The following is a 21,391-nucleotide window of genomic DNA, read 5'->3' as shown; positions in this document are numbered from 1 at the left end:
CGTACACTGGCGCTGCAAGCGTTCCTTATTATGGGAACGGCGTACCCAAAATTGGGAACGATTTCACCGACGCCTTTCAGGGGCTCTTTTCATTAACAAGCATCACGTCCAACGCCGCAAATTATTGTTAACGCAACAATCATCAGATGACCTTTCCGGCAAGACCGTCGCATGTTTCGCCCGGTCTTCTGCGCTTTTATTCCCGTCGATCTCGCAGCGGGCACGCCCCCCTCTGCAGGATTACGTAATTCACAACGCTCAGCGATGTTCAACAAGGTCTTCCATACCTATATCCACCGTCCGCGCTGAGGGTGGAGACATGTCAAGCACCTGTCTGTTTATCACCGATAGTTGACGAGTACAAGGAAGTATCCAAAAATGGGAACGCTGAATATGTTACACCCTCAAAACACCTAGTCCCAATGAAAATCTAGTTTTTTCCTTTCTTGATGAGTGTAAGTGGCAAAAGGCCTGGTAGGATGGGCACGAGGAATTATCGAAATCAGCATAAAAATTATAAATAAGGCACAAAGAGCGAGCTATATAAGAGAAATTCCCCCAAAACGATCACGCTTAGAAACACGGAAGACAAAAACCACGCTCATGACGCTCCTTATAAAACAACTCTAAACAGCTAGCATCCAAATAAAATATGTCTTTCCGGGATGATAAAATACAGCTGGATAATTTTCAACCGCTTAAACTGAGTTTACAACAGTAGCTCGGTAAATTCGCTCACGTTCCACGCGGTCGTCCGCCCCGACACAAAAGTCAACAATATTACCTCGGGACCGTCCGCGTCTTCGCTTGCATTTGTCAGCATCTGGTGTCGATAGTATGAAAGTTCATAACCAGGCGAAAATTATTATACTTTACCTCAAACTGAAAAATGCTTCATTTTCCTTAAAATTGCATGTTAAGTGTCGTATAACCCATATTTCCACCATTCTGTCATTTTCAAAAAATCATTAAAAATATCATTCCACGGTCAATTTCCTTGTTCCACGGTCAGATTAAAGATAACTTTATGGAGATTTAGTAGACACTTAAATCAGCGTGCACTTTTTTGAGACGTGATGCACTTTTGAGTTTTAGTGGGAGAACGGCCGAAAAATTGCCTTCCGTTCTCATAAATGGGAACGCCCGTTCCCATATTTGGGAACTCCGTTCCCAAAAATGGGAACGTTCCTATATTTGGGTACTCATGACCATAGTTCCGCCTACTGAGCTAATTGATGAATGAATCAGAATGCATTTAAGGCACTAGACTTTTACCTTTTTAACCTATTTTTTTATTTTATTTTGCTATTGAATTTACTTACAAGTTGATGCTGATTTTTTTTCAACAAGGTTGACACACAATCAAGACACTAACAATCGTAAGCAAGGATACTTTGACCTACCCGCCTAATCCCTTTACAACGTTTCCCATGATTCACAATTACAAAACCTATCTTGATCTATCTTACGGTTAATTGTAAATACACGTATTTTCTTACTAACCTTTTGCATTTCAGTTCAAATCAAGCTGAAAAGGGGCTTGGAGACGAACCGAAGAGCTTATGCAAATGCGACGTGACAAATATTGACAAACAACGTGTTTTAGCGCGCGCTCCAGCCTCCAGCCGCGGGTTTTATTCCTCTTTGCTTTGGGGCCCCAAATAAGTTCAATTTAGCCCCTAGGTGTCGCTGTACAAGTTGTATAGATGTCGCTAGCCTCCAGCAGATCCATTGAGCCAGCATTGAGCCAGGAGCCTACACAGTCACAGTCGCCTCAACCTGCGAAGACGTAAAGCGTGTAGCGCCTCTCTTCACAGTTCACAGCCTCGTACGCAGCCTTTCCCTTGGCTGCGTCCTTACTGCACCTCCGACCCCTCTCATCCTCAGGACGCAAAAAGCTTTTTCCTCAGTAACCTCAATCAAACCGTCAGTTTCGAGCCGGACAAGTGGACAGTCACTGTCATGATATGTGAGTAGCTGCACGGAGCGCGATAACCTACGTGCGGTAGAGTGATTTGTTTGTTTGTTTGTTTTGTTGGGTTAGGCCCTTTCGGTCTGGCAAGACCATTTCAGAGCCGGGAGGATGATAAGATAAAGGGGGAGACATTGGTCTGGGCAGGCACCCTAGTGAGTCACCGGGGCTGAGCCCGTCCAGAGGACAGGCCATCCAGTCCCAAGGCACTCACTGCACCCGGCTACGGGGTGCGCTCCCTCGGGAGCAGCGGTGCCGCTCCAAGGGAGCAGCCCGCATGAGATAAAGGTGCCTGTCCAGCCCGGAGGGGGGTTGCGGCGTGGAGGAGAAGGATTTCTGTATCCTGAGGATAGAAGCACAGAACGGTGAGCAGAGTGACCGTAAGCAAGTAGCCGTAGCGTGGCTGGGTGGTCTTCACTCTTCCTCACGGGAATAAGCCGCGACACTGCACCATGGTGGCGGCCCAGATCAATGTGCTCCATAGTTCCCTTTAGCGTCAGACTGAGAACATTTCAAATAACGAAAAAATAGCAGTTTGGACTGAACTGAATATGTGTATTTCTGATTCAACTCATCGTTCGCAACATAAAAGGGCACTAATAAACAAGTAAACGAATAAATAAATACAAATATCACCTCAAACAACATGTATAAAAATATAACTGATCGAAAAGGGTCTCCGAAAGGCAAGATCCAGCTATTGCACGATGTACTTACATATATTACACAGCGTACTGCTATTTCAAGGTAACTTCCGTTTGCATGCGTCTTCCAACGTCGCTGGCATCGCACAGTGACAGTCAACAGCATAACACTTATCACCAAATATCACCGGTACAAATGCACTAACATATGTAGTTCGGTCAGCACTCCTAACTTGACAGGCACACCAGGCTACCACACAACTCCTCTCTCCACTCCACTCCACTCCACTCCTCTCTCCACTCCACTTCTCTCTCCGCTCCGATCCTCTACCCGTTTTCCTCACCGCCATTCTCCCTACTGAGCGCTCTGCTTCGGGAGCGATCGGGCGTCGCGAGGCCTACTGCAAACCCGTTAGAACCGTGCTGCGCGGCGGCTGGGGCTCCGTTGAGCCCGTGCTGTGCTGCGGCTGGGGGCGGCAGCCGCTCCAGCACCCGCTGCAGCAGCCTCTCCGTGTCCACTCTCTGACTACTCAGCTCGTCACTCAGATTCGCCAGTCGCCGCTCCAGGTGACCGATTCGCGCATGCGCAGACGGCAGACGGAGGGATGGCACTGCCCCGCCCCTCGTCGTGGCCTGGGGCGACTCGGAGTCGGAGTCGGAGTCGGAGGGCACCGCCAGAGTGACTCGGCTGTGGGGCTGGGGAGCAGAGACGGGTGCAAGGGAGGGTACGTCAATTTCGATGAAGGAATTTTACACATTCGCTGAGACACTGAGTTAGGGCATGTGACAAGATGATAAAAGATACGCAACTTCGTACGCCGTATTTTTTTTTTAGGACGTACCCGATTCCCTCCGTGGTTTCGTTCCACTGCCATGAGAATGTCCTCCACGCTGAAAATAAATTAAACGTCAGAGCAAGCTCAGAATCACTGTATTACAACACGTCCATCCGTTCACCGTCTGTCCGCCAGTCCCGGCCATGCTTGAATTGGTCAATAATACAGAATTTATCGCAACACTTTGAACGTGTTTGAAATCCAGGTGCCTTGAAGACTCCGACCGGAAACGTTGGAAGTGATCATGATGCACGAGCATCATTACTAAACGATCTTATTTGTGCGTTTAATTCGACCTCGGTTGACAATCATCAGTGTGCGTAGTGACTGCGTACCTGCTCTAATACCGAAGACAATTATAGACAACACCATGCAAAGCGCGTCTGAATAGTATAAAGCACGTACCGTTCAAGATCATTTTCGCCCTGCATAGCCATGGAGGCCAGTCTGAAAAATAGCACTCGGTCAGGTAGATAGTAGAGTAACCTACAAACGCCTCACTTACACAATCCAATAAATACCACCAAGGTGATATACAAATATGCAACTGAAAACTTATATCTGCACGTTTATGTAGCAAAAGACAAAACATCAAACACATGAAAAGTTTCAGTTGCACGAATAGTCCACGAGCGAAGAAGATCGGGCTTAGATTTATCGTACGCCAATCGTTAATCGAAATGAGAACGCTATAACGAGTATAACCGCTTTTCATAACCGCTGAACCTATCATGTCTGATTCCCAGCAGCCTGTCACATACCGTTCCTCAATTCTCGCTAGCTTTTCGTCCGTCTGGTTCGACCTGGCTTCCTTCTCCCGTTGTAGGAAATACGCCATACACTCTCGCTCGAACACAGCCAGGTTGGCCAGATGACGCTGCAGGTACAGCTTCACTGCCGGTGGCGCGGAGATGGAACATGTTGGTCAGGCGGGATAAAAATGTGACTTATTACTACCAATACCTCAACTTCTATGACGATGATATTTCGCACTATTTATCTTTACTTCTCAATGAACGTAAATACGTACGTCGTGCGAGATGCTGAGTACGTGCGAGATGCTGAGGAGAGATTATTTGGACTATCAATATTGGATCGTTATAGCTTATTTGATTACTGCTTGCTCCACTCTATCTGACGTTTACTGATTCTACTATTTTGATCGGTTTAGTCGGTTCATTCTATCACGATAAAACCATGCATCTGACAATTGACACCCTCGGCCTTTGCTGCTTCATTCGCCCTTTTTGTGCTCTCACGGTTTTCCTTTCGGCGTCGGCAGCAGACTTTCCATGTCTTTTTGGCGGCCACCCAGATGAGCTCGAGGATGATGAGCGGCGGCGCCAGGCCGGGCTTCTCTTCGTACTCCTTCACCAGTCGGAACATCTCGTACTTCCAGATCTCCGTGCTGTTCTCGCGAACCTTCTCAAACACGTTGCTGTCGAGATAGTGAACACGGGTTGTTTGAGATAGACAAACACTATTCGTTAGAATAAGAATTCTGTTTTCCTATTGGTTGCATAACTGAGCGAAGGCGTTTAATATGGAAGGGTAAGATGATGGACTTCGGACAAGCGTCCTTCAATGGTTTGACGTTTTCAAACGTCTCGGACAAAACAGGAAGTCGTACCTATTGTATCGAGGGGTTAGACACGCATGCCAACCACATGAAACGTTCTACTTCTATTGCGCGAATCGGACGGCTTTCTAAGCAGCCTTAGACTACACAAAAAAAAAAAAAAACGCAACGATATAACGACGCCTGACCACAGAACCCCCAGTCCTTACGTGAAGACGGCGATGAGCAGGTTGAGCAGCATCACGTTGCCGATGAGCAGGAAGATGGCCAGCATGGGCGGCACCACCTGGGCGTAGTGCGTGATGTCCTCGCAGATCTGACCGGAGTTCGACGAGTCGTAGCACACCTCCGACTCGGGCGCTGGAAGAGGGATTCACAAAGGAAAGGGGTTGATAACGGAAACCAGCAATGAATAAGGTTGCATGACTGGAAGTGACATTCAGAAAACGTATTTATGTGTAAAATAGGCATGCAGTGAAATCGAAATGTGAGTTGATCGGTGTATAGGAATGTATTGCATAGTAGGACGGCAGCAATTGTATGGTAAGCGTTGTTTCCGACTTAAATTTACTATCATACGTCAAGAGCCCGAAGCCTCATCTGTGCACAAGTTTTCATGCAGAATTCTACCATTTTAATTGATCCTCCCCTTCTCATTTACAGCTCCGACCCCGCACCAGACCCCACCGCCCGTCTGCCTCCGCTCACCCTCCGTGGTCTCCAGCTGTAGCTCTCCGTACATCTGCCAGTAGGGCACCATGAAGATGTCCTTGAAGACGTACAGGTAGAACGGCCGCACCGGGTACAGCAGGGCCTGCGCCGCCACGCCGTAGCCCAGGATGAACACCACCAGCAGTAGCATAAAGTTGAACACCTCGTCGATCTGGCGACAGGCGTAAGTGGAAAGGGTTTTGAGGAATGTTCGGGCAATAACATGACCCCGACACAGATTTTCCGCCTCAACTCCAAGTCGAAACACATGCAAACAGGTTCAAACAGGTTAAGCGTATCAGAGCTTAAGTAACGCTTACAAATACAGCAGCGCCTGCGAAACAATGAGAAGCCAGAATGGCAGTAAACAAAGACGTTTTCGCTAACAAAAACCACCATCAGTTTATCGAACATAGACAACCCATGGAGCCCCGTTCGACGAACCATTCTGTAGAGAATGACGAGCTTGGGTCCCAGCTTGAACACGATGTGGTAGAAGCGGAAGGCGCGGATGTAGAGGATGCAGGTGTTGAGGCTGTATGCGATCCTGCCGTAGGGGAAGGTGATGGTGAACATGCGCAGACAGAAGGCCAGCAGCGCCAGCAGTAAGGTCAGGAAGTCGAACTTGTTCCAGATGGAGGCGATCCAGTCCGCCAGCTTGCCCTGCAGCGTCTCGGACGGGTAGGTTGTAATCTGGAACGGGGAAGGGTGGAGAGAGGAGGGGGAGGTCAAAAATTGGATCGTGGGTGGAACAGTCACTCATTGTGATAAGTTTATTGACGGCTGGTGGGGCAGATTGTGTACGAAAATAAATGAGCTTCCATCGTACTACGCCACGAAGTGGTCAATGTCCATAGAAAACGAATAAACGAAAAAAAAGTACCACATCTGCATTTCATGGCTGAATTTACGTAATGCAATGAACAAAGCATGATGCATGTACATATTCATCTCAATGAACAATTACATACAGCGACATTTCATGACATAGTGAAATCAGCGACACCAACCTGTCTGAGAACATCGAGGCACATGGTGAAAATCCAGAAGATGACTATCTTCTCCGTGAGCTGCATCTCGAACCGAAAGTCGAACAGGATCATGTAGGTGTAGAGCACCAAGAACGCCGCGTAGCTGATCGCATTTCCGATCAGCTTGGTGAACGGCGCCTTGTAGAAGGCCAGGAGCTTCTGGAACGGTCCCAGCTCGCCACCGCTGTCTCCCAGGGGCAGGAAGCGCACCGCTCGCGTCCACACCAGCAGCGGACAGAAGATAGCCAGGCAGATGACCGACGAGGACGCCTTTCGGATGGCACCCATCCAGGTCTGGGTGATGGACTCGTACGAGCAGGGGGTGGCCAGGAAGGCGCGGTTGTCGGCGAACATGGCCAGGAGCGTCACGCTCATGTCGCCCAGTCGCTCCTGACGCCGCTCGGCCAGAGAGACCGCCTGCAGACTGTTCCGCTCGTAGCACACGTGGATCAGCTGCCCCGGGGAACGAGAGGGAAGAGTTGGCATTTGCCTTTCCGAAGGACGATACTTAGACGGGGCTTTCGATGAGAAACAACATGAGCCAAAGATTCATTTTCTGTTTCGTAAAAGACATCTTAACGTACTCTCAGTACGTAGGTATGCCTAGTGTTTTGTCATCACGTTAACGAGCGCAATCGAATTCGTGCACTTTACTTCGTTTACGAAATGTAAATGAGCACAGTAACCACCCATCACCTCACCTCGACTGAGAGTTTCTTGAACTCGACGAAGTGGGCCTCGAACATGTCCCTCATGTGGTTGTTGTCGCTGCTGGTGGAGTCGTAGTAGTGCCGGTAGATGGCAGTGGCGATGACGGCAAACGTCACTGGCGACGAGGTACGGGTCCAGACGTGTCGCGCGAGCAGCTGGCGACAGTTGAGCACCGCCCACAGGAACAGCTCGTCCCACGGCTCCTGAAACGGACGCGCAGGGTGAATAGAAAAAATGAGTGCTCATTGATCGTTAGTAATTCGGCGAAGAGCCTGAATAAAGTGCGTTTTCAGATAATGCAGAACCGCTTATGAAAGCATCCTGAGGACATTCAGAAATGCTTGTAAACGAGTTTATCCAAGTTGCGTTTACTTTGTTAGATATCCTCTCCTTCGCAGAAAAGCAAACGTTATTAAAAATGCGCTCAGAAACGACCGTAGAAATATAGGAAACGACGCTCTTACCAACACACTCTTATAACACACATTACACCTATCCTCTTCCCCCCCTCCATCTTCTCAAAGCCCACCTGGAACTGCATTTCGTCCAGCTTGGGGTCGCGGTGCGTGGGCCGCGGATCATCCCGGTCGTACAGCTCCATTTCGTGACGGCGCAGGATGTGTGTCAGCAGACGGTCCACGTGACGCAGGTGGATGGTGGTCGAATCGGTGGCCATACCCAGACGCTCCATGGCACGGCGCAGAGAGGAACGAGCCGAGCTCTGAGGGTGTGAGCGGTAAAAATGTAATTGATGATTAACAAGTCTATTGCTTTTCGTGACTGAGACTCTGGACCGACGCTGATGACAATCGTTGACGCCTATTTAATAGCCATTTTCATACGCAACACCAACATCCAACATACCGTATTAATTCATGAACACTGAATATAAAGCATGAATTAATGAATTAAGGTCTAAGATTTAGTTCAATGAAAAATCCGACATTAAGGAAAACAATACCGTTTAACTAGCTATTTAAGTCATACGGGCAGTCTCCAACGCACCGCTAGGTTGTAAAGCAGCCGCAGACGCCGGACGTTCAGGTAGTCCTTCAGGAAGACAACGTTGAGCACGAGCAGATTGAAAAAGTCCACTTTGTTGCTGAGCAGAGTCTCTGTCAGCATGTCATCGAGACAGCCGGGAGGCCAGTCGTGGCGACCTGAGGCAGAAACACACGGTTACAAATTGCAATAACCGTATATTGAGCGTCAGATCATTGGCGGCGGCCCGACCGAGGCGGCTTGTAACTTCACCAATAGATGGCACTAGCTGTAGCGCCTGAAGATAGGCTGTACCGGCAAAGCTTTGCATAACTGTCGCTAGATGGCAGCACGCATAAGCGCCTGGAATGATGCTGCACCGCAGGACCCACACTAGCTTGTGAATGTCGGGCCCCGTGTCGCGGCCGGCCTGTCCGATCTCGGGCCGCCGCCGGACATTCCGTGCCGTCTGCCGCGTGTGGGGGCGTGCGGGTTTCGGGTGTCGGGCACAACTTTGGGCGCCCTGCGGGAGGTCATGTTCTCCATGAAGCGTTCCGGTGCGTGTGGGACTGACGGTATATGCATCCGTATCCTTATCCTTAGTTTTGACGCCATCGGACCTATCCTTCTCCATATCATTAATTCCTCACTCACCTCATGTGACATCCCCGATGCCTGGAAACACTCTCTGGTTCATCCTATTTTCAAATCCGGTGACTCGACCCAAATATCCAACTACCGTCCTATTTCCATTGTTCCTGTCGTTACCAAGATTGTCGAACGTGTGGTGCAGCGACAGCTGCTCGCCCACATGTCCGACAATCACCTCCTATCCCCATCCCAGCATGGTTTCCGCCCCCGTCACTCCACTGAGACCGCTCTGCTCACAGTCACAAACCGGATCTTCTCCAATATGGACCGTAGCCACCTCTCACTCCTTTGCCTCTTGGACCTCAGCAAGTGTTTTGACGTCATCCCTCACAACCTGCTCCTTACCAAGCTCCAGCAGTACAACATTCACCCAGCCTGGTTCGCCTCCTATCTCTCCGGTCATACCCAATCCGTTTCAATCACATCTCCCTCTGGTGACAGAGTGGTCTCAGATCCTCTCCCTAATGCCATGGGAGTGTTCCAGGGATCTGCCCTCGGTCCTCTCCTGTTCACCATCTTCGCCAACGACCTCAGCCTGCACGCGCCGGACGCTCATGTGACCCAGTACGCTGACGACACCCAAATCCTTATATCCGACACCAAACGCAACCTTCCTTCCCTTATCCAACGCATGGAACTCACACTTTGCACCCTGTCTACATGGTTCCATGCCCATGGTCTAAAGCTCAACGCATCCAAAACTGAAATCATCGTCCTTGGTACCCGGCAGAACACACGTGACCTATCCCCTGTCAGCGTACGGGTCGGTGGGGAGACCGTTCAGGAGAGCCAGACAGTAAAAAACTTGGGCTTGATCTTTGATCGCCACCTTAGCTGGGACGCACACGTTGGTGACGTGGTCCGTCGTTGTATTGGCCTCCTGATCGGTCTCCGCCATCTGAGTAATCTCCTCCCGCGGGGCGTACTGCGAACTGTTGTCGACGGTCTGGTCCTCTCGCGCGTGAGATACTGTATTTCTGTATATGGCGGTGGTACCGCAAAAAACGACTCACGGCTGCTCAGCGTGATCAACTTTGCTACCAGGGTGATCACTGGCCTCAGAAAGTACGATCACGTGTCTCGCGCGCGAGAGGACCTTGGACTGCTCTGTCCTCGACGTATGTACGAGATATCAGCAATGGCTGTGGCCCATAAGGCAATTGTGTATGACGAGCCGGCTGACATTTCATCTCTGTTTGTGACTTTCGGTGAATCGCGCCAACAACGATGTGACCGTAGCACTCGACAGGACCGGCATTTTAGACCTCCTTTTACTCGCTCAGCAGCCGGGCAACGCTCCTTTTTATATCGCGCAACATCTCTTTTAAACAAACTTCCACCGGCTGTCATCGAACTTGACCCGGCTCGTTTCCAGCGTTACATTAAGTCGCAGCGTAATAGGGACTCCGCGGGGTGACAGGCCTAGGATCTGTGTGAAAGTGGTGAATGACGTGAGTGTATGTTTCTTTTATGCCCATCTACCTACGTATCGCATTGTTTTTACTTCGTGACTTACGACACGGAACAGCCACTACTGTGTTTGTGGAGTGTCGGCGATTGTCAATACAATACAATACAATAGCTTGCGCTTCCTGCCGGTAGATGGCAATCGTGAAGAGCGCCTGAAGTTATGCTGTGCCGCCTGCCCGATGTCGCCGATCTACGACCGTGTAACGTTGGCTAGGGAGTGATGCACAGCGTGCCTTTTTCGGGACGGCTAAATAACGGAGATTGGACACCGACAAGGCTGAAATAATTCATACGCATGATTTACCGACCCGTCTTCGTGCGTCCGCCAAATGCCGTGCAGTGTTTTAGCTGGTGCGGGCGTGGTCTCACACAAGCTAACTTGCAGGGAGAGTTAGGCATGTGGGTATGCATCGATAATAGGTGCAAGCCCACGCATCATACATATAAGCGAAACTATCAAATAAAAGACGGTCGGTATTGGCAAGTGGTAGCTAAACGGTGACACATGACATATCCAATATCCATGCTTCGACACACGTTTAATTGGCAGCAGTAATTATGAACGAAGTCAGAATCTAGTGTCAGGTCAGCTGCCCTGACCATGCTCTACGTAAGTATTTCCCTGTAAATAAGCACGCGTTCCCTGCTCACCGCTGAATATTTTCTCGGCCATGTCCAGCCGGTCCCACATCAGCGCCAGCTGGAGCGGCTCCATCGGCAGCAGGCTGTCCTCAGTGATGCCAGACTCTGAGAACGAGCGCCGTGACGCGTTACAGTGGGTCTGACTTTATATAGCCTTGGGTCTGACGCTCCAGGGACAATAGTTCTCATAAGATGGTAGTTTGGAGGCGTCGGCATTTGAAACCGTAAGTGTTGACGGAATATCAGTTCAAAATAACAAGAAGGTAATTAGTAAGGTGCACATATTTTGAAGTACGTTAATAAAACAAAGTACATGACAAACGACCCTAAACCCCAAAACATGAAGCAACAGACTATTGGCCATAAGTGCAATACAAAGTTACAATCGTCTGAAATCACACCTTTCATGAGAGCGTTGAGAATGACTGCGTCAAGTTCCTGTTCGCTGTTGAGATCAAAGACGTTGATAAGATCCACGAACTCCATGCATTCTTCTAGCTTATCGACGTACCTGAAAAAGTATAGCGGGGAATTTGGCACAAGCCTTGCCTTGCTGGTGCAAAAAGAAACAGCTGCAAATACACATTGATTCGCAAAATGGGCTAGCGAAAGACATTTTATATCGAGGAAGTTATGAATCAGAAAATGGCACGTTTTGATGCAAGGACCCTCTTGCAAATTTTGCAAATATCACAAAGGATGCCGCCTTGCCACGTACACTACCAAAACGACTTACGTTTCGAAAAATTGGCAAAGGAATAAATTATTTTCAGTATTATGCAAAATTTTGACGAACCTTTTCTATCAACAGCAGTACAGTTATAGCAGAGTAGCGTTTCAAAACTCCTGACAGTCCTTAGCTACTGACTGGCGACTGCAGCTGCGCGTTTCGAAATGGCGGCGTCCCAGCCAGCACCTCCACTTCTGCCGCCGCCGGGCATCACGTGCGCACAGCTGCTGCGGTACTGCGGCCGGGAACCCAAGCCCGAGGAGCCGCTCGGCTTCTCCATCCGCGCCAGCCGGTTCCACTACAAGCACAATAAGAACCCGGCGCCAGACGCGTACCGCACCGAGCGCCTGTTCCCGGCCGGTGGCCCGTCCTTCTCCGTCGTCGGCTTCGGACCCCTGGCGTCCCGGTCGCGACGCATGCCGCCGATGCGTATCGACATCGACGCGTCGCCGGCCGATGTGCGCGTTCAGTACGACCGGTTTCAGCGCGCCGACTACAGCCACTCCACAGTTAGTCGGGTATTCACGGGACCCGCGCAGACGGGTGATGAGTGGACCCGCAAGGGCTGGATCCCCTCTCCGGATACCTACTCGCCGGAGAAGTGTCCCAACTGGAAACTGCGCGTGCCGCCGGTACGATTTCAGTTCGAGTCTCACACACTGCGCGATGGCGAACTACCACGTTTGCGGCGAAACGCCCGTTACCCGGGCCCAAACCACTACGACGTCGGGCCGGCGGAGCGGAACAAAGTCGCCCACGGCGCCGAGTCCGATTTTCGCGACGGTGTGCGCCGAATCACATGGCTCGACGACCCGATTCGACGCGGCCGCCGACTGCCGGCGCCCAACCAGTACTCGCGGTGCCACTCCGAGTCAAACCTGCTGGGCGGCGGCCGCACCATCGCGCCCGAGGGCCCCGAGGAGGTGGTCGAAATCAGCCCCGGTCCCGGCGAGTACAACACCGCTGGCGTGGATTGCGGCTCGTTGCCGACCTTCAACCGACAGCGGCCGCCGTTCTTGTCCTCGGCTCAGCGGGCCGGGAACTGGACGGACCCTCGTGGTCGGCCGCCGGGCCCGGGAGCCTACGATGTGCCTCGGCTGTACGGAAACGCGGAGCTTGTGTTCAATTGGAGACAGCGCTTTAAGTGGATCTGAGGCGATGAACGGAAGGCAGAGGGGTTTGAGGGACGGCGGTGGTATATGTTGTCTAAATTGTCCCGTACAATGTCCGTCTCTTGTCCTGCGTTATCCCGTCCAACCGAATACACTACACGAAACTATTGACGTTAGCAAACGCCAAAGAGTACTCACGAAGAGCAAAACTATGTAGATCAGAGGCGAAAATTGGAGTTACTTACGAGTGCAGCTCCTCCTGAGTTCCCCGGTGACTTTTATTGTAGGCCTCTTCAAGCATTTGCTTGAGCCGCTTTCTTGTGGCTGAGCGGAACTGTGGCTGCTGACTGACGATGAGAAATGACATGTAAGAACCTAGTTGAGTGCTAGACGAAACGTGAGGCTTTTAAGTCGGTTTCCCGCACAGAAAAAAATCATTCAAAGTCAGACTTGCCATCACCAACCACACATAAGTTTCATATACCTTTGATAACTTGTAAACTTTACGTTAATGTTGTTAACTTCACATACACCGCAACCCCGACCCCGCTGCTCCTGGCCCTGCCTTTCACCCAGCCAGCCCTCAAGTCATTCTTTATCATTCAGCTCCGTAGAGAGGATTCAATGTCCCTTTGACTACCGGCCTGGCTAGCTCACCGGCTGCGTTTGGCGACCTCGCACTGTGCGAAGGCGATGATGTCAGCCGCCCGGCCGGTGCCTCGGATGACCACCACGGGGATGCCGCGGCGCAGAGAGTGTAGCACGTCCACGATCACGCCCAGGCCGCCCTCCAGGATCAGCAGGATCACGGGGATGCCCAGGCCGCCCACACCCGGGTCGGCAATCCGCTCCTCCAGCTTGGCCCTGCGGTGGGGGGGGGGGGGGCAGTCGGCGGGGGGGAGGGGTCGGCGTAGGTGAGAACTGCAGAGTGAAGCCCCGGTTCAGGGCCGGCATGGAATAATAAATGGTGGATTGTTAATGAAAGTATACTGTGTAAATATACTCAGAGAAAATTGTACGAACTACAACTGAATCGTACGGATTCACATATGTTTACGTGCCCTATTTGAAAACAACGTCTGATCCTAGAATCCAAACAAACCCAATGAAGTTTAGAGAGCCAAATGATCCACGATCTGATCCAGCGAAGTTGAGCTTCAATACATTTCAATGCACTAAAAGCATCATGATGTGTCGGCATCTCGTAAACAAAAAGCGTCTTAAAAATATTATCATCACCATTTACCCGCTAGGGACCCCGTCGTGTCCCTCATCCCCCCCCCCCCCTCCCGGAGTCTCACCTGAGTTCGGCCGCCCCAGTGGGGGTTCCCCGCATCCCGTTGTCCACCAACAGAAAGTGCGTGTGGTCACCGTTCAGGGACACCGGCTCGTGCGGGCGAACTATCGTGGATGTCTTGTATCTGGGGTAAATGGGTGATGGGTCAGGGTCAGGTCAGGGTTAGCAGTGAGGTCAGGTCAGGTTCAGGTCAAGGTCAGGGCCAGATCAAGACAAGAACAGGGACAGGTCAGGGTTCGGTCAAAGTCGGGTCACGCAGGGCCAGGGTCACGGTCAGGTCAGGTCGGAGTCAGGTTAGGGTCAGGGTCAGGTCAGGTCAGGGTCAGGTGAGGGTTTGGTCAGAGTCGAGTCAGAGTCAAATTAGGTTAGGCTAAGAACCAGATCAAGCTGGTATCCAGGTAAGGTTGCACATTTTCAAGCGTATCCATCAAGAGTCGGGACATAACTAGTCAACAGGTGCACCACTGGTATCCTAACACAATATAATATGCATTGTGAAAACATCGATGGTAAATAAAATACACGCTAAGAAAAATCAAATTTGGTGTTCAGGGACACCGGTCGACCTTTCACAAGTACCTACAACTGCACAGTGCACCACAATGCTCATTTAGAAATACCAGCTGGGTATAAGGTACTACCAAATTACGGTACTCACTCCCAGATCGATGCAACTTGGTGCGATTCCAGCCGAGTAAATTATGAACACGCAATTAATTATGAATTGGACCCTATTGATTCAAGTCCGTGAATCTACATCAGGCGCCATACAATATGCATGTTATGCATGAGCCTTCTACCTACAGTCTACATACATGCGCTAGCCTGGATCCTAGGCACTACAGATATGCACTTACAAGTAACCACGTTCAAGACTAGCAAACACATTTTACCGCAACAAGCTACCGTAAAAAAACAAATATCGAATGACACTTTTCAACCAAGAGGATAACTTCTTCCATGTTACTTGTTAGCCAGTTTTTTTCAGCCTTGCGAAATGAAGCAAACAAAAAAGCATCACTCCTACAGCTGTGGCTCTGTAAAACAATATCCTATTGGGGATAACCGACTTTATCTGGAAAGAAACACAATACGATTAATGAGGATAAATTGGCTGCGCTCGACCGGCTCCTATCACCAGCCGTCTTGATTATCTTTCATAAAGAATATAGACGACGTAAGCATATCGAGCATGTATCTATCACATGCATTACGCAAACATCCTATGTATGTTGCTTGGTGTAGGTTGGGATTGTCTGGATGCACTCACGAGGCGTGGTTAAACCCCTTGGAGTCCTTGTTGATCAGCAGCTCTTTGTTGCGAATGTAGCCCCAGGAGCAGATGGCCAAACAGCGAATACCTCGCGTCATTTTACCGCCTTCGCCCTGCAGCCAGACGGGGAAATAGGGAGGGGAAACACGGGATATATTTAAAGATACATCGTGCACCGTCTACTCGCTGAATATTGATCAGTTACTTGATATAATTCCTCTTCCGAAGTCGTGCCCAGTCGTGAAAATGGAACTAAAGAAGTAAGGCAGCAAAAACTGACGAAGACACTATTACAAATTATCGAGAACTAATGGCTCTCCTCTTGGAGAATCCTTATTGTGCATACTTCAAATCTTAAATTGCATGCATCTGGACAGGCTACCATGCTAACGCAGACAGCTCAAACTGAACGGTCTGAACAGCATATCAGCAACACAGCGTCATCAACACATGCCGTAGACGGACAAATACTGATGCCGTCGGGTGCCTACCGTGATGAGATATTGTCCCTGGTTGATGGTGTCACCAATAACCTTCATGTAGCCCATGTTGAAGCCTCCAGTTATCAGCCAGGCGTGGGTCGATCTGGCGGCCTGGAGACGTAAACCCAAACGGTAAGTTACCTATCGTACTTTAGACATTACAATTAACACTTGGCAAAGCCGTCAATATAAATGCACATGTTCCTATACCTATTGCGATCAATAAAACAATGGGAAACAAATAAATACAGGGTTGGGCAGATAAATTGGGACAAATTTCAACTTCCTCTAAAACGACTATTTTTTTAGTGATTAAGATAATTTTTGAACATAAATATAGGCTAATGAATACTTTTCCATGTTATGCAGGTTGCGTTGTAATTTTGAGTCGGCTGGTCACAGAACGTGGGCTTAAGCAAGTCACTATCAACTTAGTCCGCGCGCACATGCATGCCAATACTCTAATTATGCTCCATCAAATGGCTGAAAGTAGTGTGTATCGAACAGACGTACACGTTGGAGGAAGAGAAGATGTTGACTCATCCTTACATACTTATTGCATTGATACCGGCCGCTCTCCCGGTTTTCCAGGGGCGCTAAAAGGCAAAATGCAGTTAAATCAGAGGATCCTCGCGAAAACAGTGGCGCGAGCTTACAACGAAGGTAGCGGCGCCATGAGAAAGCGATATACCAGCACCTCAAACATGTACTCTTATGCATTGATGCATATCAACCTGTTAACATAGATGTTGAAGCAGCTGTGACGTTAAAAAGATTGTTTCCTCTTGAAGGGCTTGGAGAAGCGAGCAAGCACGTGCAGGTCTTTTTCGACGATGGTATCCCCATAACCGAACATACGAACAACCGCAAACACCATGAAACATCGCAACCAGCCCAGAAGACGTAATCTTAGTGACAAAAAGCATGCAGCAGACCTCGGTGATGGCATTCCACTCGGTGACTTCTGACGGCCACGTGGGGCCCCCTTATTTTACGGAATCGGGAGGGGGTTCGCCATTACAGCGTACCTAACCATTATTCCGGCAGTTCGAATCAACAAGATGGAAGAAGGCAACATCCTGCATGGAGTGATGCTCTTCGAGGAGTCAACTCCCCGGCATACAGTAAATTAAATACAAAATCTCCTGAAACGGAGGATCCCGCAAACTGCACCCAAGGGAAAATGCCCCCTTCCTCATTAAACCTCAGCCCACACAAGTTCTGGTTGCTGGGGCGTTTTGGCGGGTGAGTCTAACGAACGTCCCCATGTGACTGTGGTGAGCCTCAGCAGTGCCAGTTGGCTACAATTACGAGCCATTTCAGACGGGAGATCTCGCCGCGCGTGCGGCCAGTCCAGGCACCGATAAGGACTGATGCAGGTGGACCACGGTGACCATATTTGGTGATAAATGTGTAAAATTGGTGTGACAATATGTGATCCAAATTTGAAATGCCTACGTTTACAAATTTCTAAGCTACGGCGTTCTGAATGCAAATATGTATTTTGTCCCAATTTATCTGCCCAACCCTGTACATAGACGCAAACATTAGGAAAACATTACGAATGCACCAATATAGGAATTCAACGTCTCATTGCAGTCCATGTTCACTAAATTAGCTATATTTTCCCGGTACGCACCTTCAGGAGGCCCTCGTTGAAGATCTGCTTCTTCCGCCCGTCCAGCCGGAAGTTTTTCGCGCCGCCGAGTATCGATATAACCAGGCTGGGCCGGTGGGGGTGGCAGAGCTGCCAGTGGTCCACCAGAAGCGTCAGCACCTGAGAGATCGGCGTCGTGTCCGACAGTCGAAGGTACTTGCTCGGCTTGCTCGAGCCCGTGTCCTCGTTGACAAACTCGACCTGGTCACCAGGTCAAAGGTCAGGTGATGGCCAAACTGCGTGTCTATAATGCCAATTGCATGCATGAGTAGGCAACAATACTCATGGCGGAAGATGCAGACAGTAATGTCAATGCATTGGCACTCTCAATCAACTCCATCGAAATAAAACATAATATTATTTCGAGTCACGTAACTTTTTCTATTTAGATACAGTTCGTACCGAATTTCACAAATACGTTGATAATAAAACAATGGAACGTGCATGTGGTACGTAATGGCTGTTGGCGCAATACGGAGCATTAGGGACCACAGCAGACGTTTGGTTGCGTGACAGTAATGCTTCTCGAATAATCCCAGCGGTCAGGTCGTGCAATTCAATTTATTAAGTTCATGACGTCAGTCCACCTCATTGGTGCTAGCCATCAGCGCCATGGAATTGAAACGCTAGTGCGGTAAGCCAATGACCTAAAAAGCTATAAGCTGTGCGAGGCTTTGCCCTCCCTTTCCGACTCACCTGCCCAAAGGCATTCGTCTTGAACTCCTGGATGGCGTTCGTTGCCGACCACTCCTCCTCGGCAATCGAAGCCTGTGCGCCATTCTTGTGCTCCGCAGGCGCCGCGCCGCACTGGCACCTACCGCTGTTATCCGCCCGCGGCTGGTACAGCACACACTCCTTTCGGTGGAAGTTGTTACCGATGAAGCTGAGCCGAATCTGCCGTAGCTGCTCCTCCTCGGTGAGTTTGACCAGCGTGCGGTCCGTGCGGCGCGAGAGGCCGATCTTTTTGCGTTTGAGCGCCCACGTCTGGTCATCGAGCTCGAACGGGGCGCTGTCGGGCCGCCCCGCCTCGAGCGACGAGCGAGACGCGCGGATAGATGAGCGGAGACTGCCGCGAAACGCGCTGCTCCGGCCGAAACTGCGGGGAGGAAGGGGATGGGGGGGGGGGGGCGGGGTGATGTGTTCTCACGCACTGTGTCGTACTGTGTCTTCTATTTATATACACTGTGTTCTCACGTACGATGTCGGTACACGAGTGATGGACGCTGCAGAGCTAGTGAAGAGGTAGCTGCGGCCCAATAGGTAGGTACGAATGAAGCATAAACAAATTAAATATCTATCAGGTAAAAGCCCTTCGACAATGACAATGGACAAAATCACATGCCTGTATAGGGTAAGGTGCCTAATTAGCGACCCTTTCCGATTGGCGACCTACCTCCTTACAGAAAAACTGGCAGGAGAAAACGGGGTAAAAACATCGTCAAAAGGTCAGCCATACTTTGGTTATCAAAATAAATTATTTTCCGGTCGTCGATGTTTCCGGTGGGACGTTTCAGGTGAGTTTAAATAAAAATGACGAGTATCTTATCCAAAACGAATGTGTTTGGGCCCTCTCTGATGAAAAGCGATGCACATTAGGATGATGCACCTTTTTTATTCTGAATCGACATTCCTTTTTCAATTGATTGCCATTTTCCCATAGTGAATCGCCCAACTGTGCACAGTATGGCGGTTAAAAATGTGTCGCAACTCATATTTCCTATTTGCGCCTGACATGGTCGCAAATAGCTCAAGAAGGGAAAGAAAGGGGAAAAGAGAGAAATGAAAATGAGGTGTTGCTGAAGCTTGCAATGTGTGGCAGGGGATGCCAAATGTCGTCACCGACTGCATGGGTGCCGAATTCAGCGCAGACCTCGAATATCATATGAGATAGCCCGCAAAATTTGGGTTTCCGCCTTCTTTTCGCCTTCGGTGCATCACGTGATCAGTTTTTAACACTTACGTAAATGTGTTGGATAAACGTTCCTGCTCAAGTGATTGAGTGCTTTGCGTATAGGTTACCTTTCTGAGATCATATTTCATCTTTTCAGGCGTCGCATTTTTTGCCATTTTTAATATGGGCAGGGGCGCGGGAACTACTTTCCGACTGGGGGGGCACACCATAATAGAGATTAACCTAGGGTACCCCCAAATCTAGTTTTCTCACCGGTTTTAGGCCACTTATTTTTCACCCCTCGGCTTTTTCAACAAAAAAAGAAAACATTTGCAAAAAAAGTGTGGTATTCCGTCTCAAAGCTGTGGGGGCACCGCCCCCACGGCCCCAGAGTTGGGGGGGCAAGCTGCCCCCACTGCCCCCCCGGCTCCCGCGCCTATGAATATGGGGAAACCCATAGACTTATTAGCGACCCTCCCCGGTCGCTAATCGGGAAGAGTTCCCTATTAGCGTTTTTTTTGCAATGGTTTGCCAAAATGCTCACTACAAATAAGTTAGTGAATATTGGGGCAGAAAATGACTTTATTTTAATAGAAAAATGAACGATCTCTCCGAAAATCAAGCCAGTGGCACCCACAGAGCGTGAGCAATGACGGTTCAAATTAAGGGGGTCGCTAATTAGGCACCTTACCCTATCCCCAAGCAGTAGGCTTTAGCGAGCAATACCTACTGGTTTGATTCATGCCTGAACGATCAAATTAATAACATTTGCTAATGACATCGGATGCCAAAAATGACAAAGGGACTCGACAACAGCAAACCTCCTCTTTAGTCTGCGACCTGTTTACATAATACCCACTCATAGAACAAACCTCTCCCTTAGCAGCCGCACCGCACTCCTCTACCCTCCAGCCTCACCTTTTGTTGAAGGAGTGGAATGTCTCGTCGAGTGCATCCTCCCTGCCGCCGACCCGGACCCCGGGCGAATTGATGACCGGCGGCAGACCCTGCGACCGCGGCCGGGAAGTCAAACTGTCCCGGCGGCCCAGCCTCGGGTCACCCATACCGGCGGCAGTCTGCCCCCGCCGCCTGTGGGCCGCCGCTGGAGTGGGACGGTCGGGACTCCGGCCGACGGTCGCTGTGTACTCGAACAGCCGTGGAAACGGGATCGATGGGCGTACGTGTGTACAGACACCGACATCGTGTATTGTCGGCAATCAAAGACTAACGCGAGGACGCCCGCGAGGCGCGACAAGGGTGAGGGTGATGTGTCACGTGTATGAGGTTTACGGGATACTATGCACTACCAACGGACGTTGCTGTAAATGATGCGCAAGGGTTCATTCACGCCCACATAAGTGGACACGAACCGGCATGGTGCAGACTGTGAATTTGATCTATGTCAGTGAGTTATAAGGTCTGCCAAAGACGATGGCCAATTTTACCCGAATTGGTGCTGGTCAGCCGCTGGTCGGTGGAACTATTTACCCGACACATTCCGTCCCGTGTGCAGAGGGTCGTAGTCAGAAAATTTATATTTCGGTTCAACAGTCGCCCACACTTGCGACTGAACACAGCAATCTGATTGCATCAATAATGGCTCGGAGACAACCAGGACTTCCTCATTATTTTTACACATATATCTGGCAATAAATGTGACACCGCCACATTCAGCTAAATTTCGCATCCACGGCCTATGATCTATGATACACATATTTACA

General features: G+C 49.9%; 1 protein-coding gene across 2 annotated transcripts; it reads right to left on the bottom strand.

Annotated features, from left to right (window-relative positions):
* Positions 1–2,506: 2,506 nt before the first annotated feature.
* Positions 2,507–18,872, bottom strand: LOC122375601 (transient receptor potential cation channel subfamily M member 5-like). 2 transcript variants are annotated; one of them, XM_043355105.1, is made up of 21 exons: positions 18,476–18,872; positions 17,762–17,980; positions 16,132–16,233; positions 15,638–15,753; positions 14,372–14,491; positions 13,728–13,934; positions 13,316–13,417; positions 11,630–11,739; positions 11,238–11,333; positions 8,490–8,644; positions 8,014–8,205; positions 7,475–7,687; positions 6,753–7,226; positions 6,187–6,435; positions 5,740–5,914; positions 5,241–5,391; positions 4,712–4,890; positions 4,214–4,346; positions 3,858–3,899; positions 3,459–3,507; positions 2,507–3,312 (listed from the first exon to the last, which is right to left on the bottom strand). In XM_043355105.1, the coding sequence occupies exons 3-21, from the start codon at positions 16,186–16,188 to the stop codon at positions 2,944–2,946; spliced, it is 3,189 nt and encodes a 1,062-aa protein (XP_043211040.1). In that variant the 5' UTR covers positions 16,189–16,233; positions 17,762–17,980; positions 18,476–18,872; the 3' UTR covers positions 2,507–2,943. The 2 variants fall into 2 exon arrangements, with proteins under 2 accessions (XP_043211040.1, XP_043211041.1); XM_043355106.1 differs by lacking the exons at positions 2,507–3,312; positions 4,712–4,890 and having other exon boundaries at positions 3,454–3,507; positions 18,476–18,844.
* Positions 18,873–21,391: the final 2,519 nt, after the last annotated feature.

The sequence above is a fragment of the Amphibalanus amphitrite genome, unplaced genomic scaffold (genome assembly GCF_019059575.1).
Source record: "Amphibalanus amphitrite isolate SeventyFive unplaced genomic scaffold, NRLGWU_Aamphi_draft 001880F_arrow, whole genome shotgun sequence".
NCBI lineage: Eukaryota > Metazoa > Arthropoda > Thecostraca > Balanomorpha > Balanidae > Amphibalanus > Amphibalanus amphitrite.
The sequence above is the reverse complement of the archived record's forward strand: the minus strand, read 5'-3'. Positions and strand labels throughout refer to the sequence as shown.

Coding starts and splice junctions, on each gene's coding strand:
- LOC122375601 (XM_043355105.1), bottom strand. CDS start 16,188: ATGGGCTACATGAAGGTTATTGGTGACACCATCAACCAGGGACAATAT. Junction 8,206..8,489: donor GGCTGCTTTACAACCTAGCG/GTGCGTTGGAGA, acceptor TCACACCCTCAG/AGCTCGGCTCGTTCCTCTCT. Junction 3,313..3,458: donor GAAACCACGGAGGGAATCGG/GTACGTCCTAAA, acceptor TCTGCTCCCCAG/CCCCACAGCCGAGTCACTCT.